We start from the raw sequence: 5,920 nt of genomic DNA on the forward strand, positions 1-5,920 counted from the left end.
ACGTCGGACTGTCCTGGCCCTCTCCCCTGGTTCCTCTGCCCTTTCCCCTGGCACTGGCCCAGCACATCTTCATCTTGTCGGTCCTGGCAGGATCACAGGGATCCAGGCAGGCGTGTTGGTTTCTCCCTTCCCTGCTCCAGGTGTTGGCACCTCACCTGTCTCTCCAAAGCCACTTGGCATCCAGCCTCCAGGGAGTCCCCATTGTGCGGGGCTGACCCCGTCAGTGAGCCCTTGGGGCTGGTGGGCTCTTTCCTGACCCCAGCAGCTCTGTCGAGGCATCTCGCAAGCCATCGGCCACTCTGTCCTCTGGGCAGGCTGCGTGGCAAACGCCGAGCACCCTAGCCTGGCACAGCGCACAACGCCAGGGTTGTGGCACAGTCAAAAACTGCTCCTGCTCGCCCTGGAACCGCTCCCGGGCGTGAAGGGGAGGTGATGCTTTCCCAATGAAATTGGTAGGAGCCTTCCTGCTGCCCTCAAGGAACAGGGATGGGTTTTTAAGTCACGGACTTCAGGGATTCCAAGGCCATTGCAAGTTGTGTTCATTCCTTGCACTCAGGTTGGTGATTCGTCATTGTCTTTGATGCATTTTTTTTCCTTCCAAGGATGCGGACCACCAGATCTCCCTGCACGGCTGCTGGCAGAACCTCCTTAGCAACGGGAGGACGCAATGTGCAGTCCATCCCCGTCAGACAGCACGAGTAAGCCTGGCTGTCCTTCCCGGGAGGACACCTTGGGATGGCAGAAAAAAGGGTCAGAGTCCCAGAGTAGCCAAGAGCACCCAGAGAAAACTGAGCCTCCGCGCTGCTCCGCCACAGCGGGCAAGGGGACAAGGTCCCACCTTGCCAGACACTGGGTTTGAGGGGATGATGGCTCTGTGCCCGGGAAAAGTTGCTTCTCCTGGAAGCCACGGTACTGATCAGGCTGGCATAAGCTTTTGAATGGGACTGTGCTGGTTTTGTCTGCCCCACTGCTGGCCAGGGTGAACATTTCTCCTTTCACATCTTCCTCCACAATGCGGATGTTTGGTTGAATAACAAAACATATAAAGCCTCCCTCAGGGAGAATAAAATGGTCTTGCTGTACGCTGTGTCCCAGTACGTGGGTATCATTTAACCCCGTGTTCAAATGGGTCTCTGTGCCATGACAACAGAGTTACTGGGGAAGCTGCTGGTGAGTCGCTTGCTGTTGCTGCTCGTAACAACAATTGCTTTCTGCGTTACAGCAAAGGTGGCGATGAAAAGCCAATTGCGGGATTGGCAAGACACAGCACCCTTCCTGGGAAAGTGGAGGCCAAATCTGCGCACTGAAGTTTCACCTCCTGGCTATCGCCCTTTGTGATCCCGCAGGGAGCGCATGCAGCACATGGGAGCAAGAAAAGGAAAAGGCCGAAGGGATCACCCAGATCATGATCACCCTTAAGAGATTTGGTAACCTGTAAGGGGAGTCACCCTGCTCTTGGTTTGGCCCAGCTCCAGTAGATGTAAACCTTGCACTCTGTGGGCATCCTTGGGGCTCTCGGCAGCTGCAGGGGCGAGGGCAGTGGCGGAGCCAGTGAGAGCAAGGCAGGAGGGCACCTCTAATGAACACATCTGTCTGTACGCAGGGGATACGGCATCCCACTTGAGGGCGGGGTAAAGCTGGAGGGGATTCAGTGGGGGCCACCAAGATGACTGGAGCCAGGAGGATGCTGCCTATGGGAAGAGGTGGAAGGAGCTGGCTCGGTGAATCACGAGGAGAGAAGGCTGGAGGGGACCAAGCAACAGCCTACAGTGACTTGGAGGGCAAGTACAGAGAGGATGGAGTGAAACTCCCCTCTGCACTGACAAGTGAAACATCAAGGGGCAACGGCCACAGCCTGCAGCTTGGATGGTAACGTCAGGAGAAACATCTCCTCCAGGAGGGTGCTGCAGCCCCGGGACACATAGCCAGGCTGACCGACATCACCTTTGAAGGTTTTCAATATTTGGCTAAATAAAGCTGTGACAGCCAGGGAAAAGTCCCGCTCAGCTCTCTGTTGGGGTGCAACTTTGCACACGTTGTTTGTCTTCAAAGTACATTTGCAGATCAAGACCAACACTAAGATAGAGGCAGTAGGAAACTTGATGGAAAATTATGTGTTGCTTGTTTTCAGTATTTGGCTAAATAAAGCTGTGACAGCCAGGGAAAAGTCCCGCTCGGGTCTCTGCTGGGGTGCAACTTTGCACACGTTGTTTGTCTTCAAAGTACATTTGCAGATCAAGACCAACACTAAGATAGAGGCAGTAGGAAACTTGATGGAAAATTATGTGTTGCTTGTTTTTAAAGCTTCAAACTCACTACGGCAGCAACAGTAGCTAATCAGTTGCATGGTGTTGTTATTTTGGCAGATATAAATACCCTATTCCTGTGAATTGTTGTGAAGATAAGGAACAGTTTTTCAGCCTGGGAAGCCTATGCTGGCCTGTTTTTTTTGCTGGTTGCACAAAGGCTGGTGCTGGGAGGATACACTGTGCTGTGCTCGCACTGTAATTTTGCAGCAGGTATTTTAATCCTCTCCCAAGCTGCACGGCAGCAGGACTGTCATGGATCTAAATCTTTATGGAGATGATAAAACAGACTGAAAAATGAACATGAGTGCCACTGTCATAACACTCATCCAGATCTGTCTATCATTTTGTTAAGCAGCAATAACGTCTCTCTTTCGAAGAGCTGGCCCGATCCTGCGAAGGTGACTCGCAACACCGAGTGAGGTCAGACGGTGACCCAGGGGTGCATTCAGGAACGGGCTCGCAAACCCCAGGATGTTTTTGCTGTGGAAGAAACTGTTGGGTACACACCGGAGGCGGCTGTGGCTGAGAGGCTCCAGCTCAGCCCCGCGGATGGCACGGCACGGTGCGGCACAGCCTTGCCTGCACCCGCACTGCCCTTCCACAGACCTGACCTCCGGCTGCTCCATCGCTCAGTCTCCCTGCCAACACCGCTGCCAGTTGCTCATTGGGTGGGAAATGGGGTTTTAACATTTCTTTTCTCAGATGGGATGTTACATTTCAAAGTGGGAATGTGTGACTTTCACCTGCTGTCCATGGTGAGCTGCAGGGAAAAACTCAAACGCCAGTGTTCGAGGCATTTTAATTTGCTCGGCACAAAGCTTGAGGAGCTAAATCCTGGCCAAGAAAGGTGGGTCCAGAGCTCACAGACAAACTACTGTTCCCCAACTGCAAGGGACAGCTCATGACCACTGAAATATGCCACATTTAATAAACGTTTGCTAATCATCCTGTTAGCACTGATGGTGGCTGTATGTTCAAGACACGGTGGCAATGGGGCTTTCACATAACTGCAGTCTTCACATGTGTCACAGAGATGGGATCCAAGTACCAGTGACTATCTTTGCTTTAATATGGGATGCAATTAAATAATTGGTTCTGGCATAGATTAGTTTAGCCATATTAGCTACAAAACCTGCAGCAAGGATTGTCTTGCATGATATGTTCATGTTGTATCCGAAATAATGGGAAGCTCTTGGCTGGAGGCTCTAAGAATAACTATGCTACAAGAGGAGGGATCACAATTTGAGGAGATAGCTGCTGCACAATGTCCTGTCCTCGTTTTCAGAGGCGGAGGGTAAATGGTACGGCCATCACTTTTAATTACTTTGTGCTGGGCGGCAGTTACCCTGTACAGCAGAGCTCGAGGTAGGACGTGTGAGTGTTTCCCCATGCGTTTCAATGCACAGTTAGCCAGATGAGCTCCAGTTGCCTTCCCCAGTGATTTAATTTAAGCTGGTTGATTTTGCCCTAATGCGTGCACACGCGCAGCCCAGGCTGGGCTGTGAGGTTGTAACACCCAGCCAGTGAGTTACAGTGTCTCCAGCTGTTAAAACCACATCTGGAGGAGACCACCTTTCTTTCAGCTTCCACAGATGTGGGAATGCTAATATATCCTATACTGGGCATACTGGTAAACATGGCACTGGCACCTGTGAGAACAGTACTACAGGGCATTTCTGAGGGAAAGGCAATTCTCCAAGAGAGGGAAGATATGATCAGAGACGATCTGGTATGACCACAGATATGATGTGCTGCTGTGGCTACTGGGCTGCTGAGCCGAAACCTCCAGCCACAGCTGGCTGGAGCCGCAGGAGTTCCTGAAAGCAGGGGGTCAAGGGCAAATTTTAGCCCACAGAGAGGGGGGCTCAGCGGCTGTCTTCAGGGCTTGGCACCCTCGCTACCGTGTTGTCCTCACTGCTGCAGTACGGGGAGCACTAGGGATGGGGAGCACTGCTGCTTCGCACCAGCATCATTTATGCCGCTCTGAATTTAAGCACTGTGTTCACCTCCCAGATCTCTCTCACTGAAATCACTTTTCCCCTCTGCCATCTGCTAACGGCCAGGGTGTTTCTCTGCTGGGTGCTACAGACACACTTAATGCAGGAGGTTTCCTATACAGCAGACAAGGTGCTCACACGAAAGGGTTTAATCAGCTGTCTTATTTATGCAGATGCTGTAAATAACTCTGCCACCTGTTTTGCCTCCACTACGGTCTGTATTACTGACACAGCCAAGCTGAGACACGAGCGAGGTTGATCGTAATTCACCTGGAGCCGTGGTCCAAACTCACCAGCGCTGACAGTAATAGCCTCAATAAACTGCTCCCTCCAGCTGTTCGTGCCAACCACCAGGGCCAGGTTTGTCTTCTTAATGAGCTTGTCCACCGTGTTCTGTGGATGGAGATGCAGAGGAGAGAATTAGGGGCTATGGGGCTGGAGATTCTGGGCTAAAACCCACCGGCACTGGTGCTCACAGCCATGCACTTACGGGAAAAGCTTAGCAGACTTTAAGCTCAGGTCCAGAGCCCCAGCAGCAAAAGCAAATGTAAGTACTTGCAATTCCCCTCGCTGTTGCTCAAAAAGACCTTTTGAAACCTGCTCACGGTGGGAGTTTGAACCATCTCATTGGAGGTTTAACAGTAAATGGTGCTGAGGTGCCACAGCTCCTGTTGCTCCCAATACCTCGGGAAGAATTTTCACCGGTCTGTTTCAAAGGCAGGCGCATTTGTGGAGCTGGGCTCTGCCTCTCTGTACTGCTCAGGAGCCGGAGCTCAGCACCAGCAGGGGAAGTGCTGCGGCAGCAGCGGGCGGGAGATGCTCCTGGGCAGGGAGCCTGAGGGCTGCCCGCAGGCTGTGACGCCTCGGACGCACACTGACGGTGGGCAGCAAAACCACGGGAGGGAGGCAGCCACCGCTGTGACACAGTTATTTTTTGTACTACAGAAAAATGGAAAAGATTATGAAATGGCCGGTTTTCAGCTCTTGGTCTGGCACACGCATTCATGGCAGCTTAGCTTCACAACCATGACTCGCATGTAGGGTATCAGCCCTCCGCGCTGGGAGTCCCAGGCTTGGGGCTCGCTCAGGACTGTCTGTAAGTAGGACCTCGCTGTAGCACATCACTGTGAGAATGAGGTTATATTTTAAAGCAATCTGCAGCATTTTGGAGCCCAGTCAGCTCTTAGGCTCACCAGAGTGATGTGCTTGTATAATAACAACCACAAACAGTCTGTAAGCGGGACAGAGAGTCCGGGATCATCCCTCAAGGACCATGACTGTGGGGTAATGGACAGGGTGAGGATGCAGAGTGTATTTTAACCCACTGCCATCTCACTGGAGTGACCCTCACCCTTTCATCATGCTTTGGCTCAGCCACCTTTCAAAGTGTCCCCTGGTCCTGCTCTGAGACCTTGTGATGCCAGCAGCTGCCTCGCTTTGCTGTAATACCATCAACGTATGCTTGCCAATGCCGTGCAGGTCCAAAGGGAGGGGAAGAAGAACAGGGAGAGGGGACACGGACAGTACCTTGAACTCGTAGGATTCCTCAATGATGACTTCGAGCTTGGTGTGCTCCCCCAGGACTGGGCGCCCCAGCTCCGCGATTCGACGCTC

At 52.4% G+C, this 5,920-nt stretch overlaps 1 protein-coding gene across 1 annotated transcript in view; it reads right to left on the reverse strand.

Moving 5' to 3' along the window:
* Positions 1-5,920, reverse strand: part of LOC104161228 (sodium/calcium exchanger 1-like) — a gene marked incomplete at its 5' end in the record, with an annotated part of 16,426 nt that overhangs the window by 5,032 nt on the left and 5,474 nt on the right. The window contains 2 exons of the mRNA XM_009699581.1: positions 4,600-4,699; positions 5,834-5,920. Of these exons, the coding sequence (XP_009697883.1) occupies positions 4,600-4,699; positions 5,834-5,920 (187 nt within the window). The remainder of the gene's footprint in view (positions 1-4,599; positions 4,700-5,833) is intronic.

This window comes from Cariama cristata, unplaced genomic scaffold, assembly GCF_000690535.1.
Source record: "Cariama cristata isolate BGI_N322 unplaced genomic scaffold, ASM69053v1 scaffold14804, whole genome shotgun sequence".
In the NCBI taxonomy this organism is placed as follows: Eukaryota; Metazoa; Chordata; class Aves; order Cariamiformes; family Cariamidae; genus Cariama; species Cariama cristata.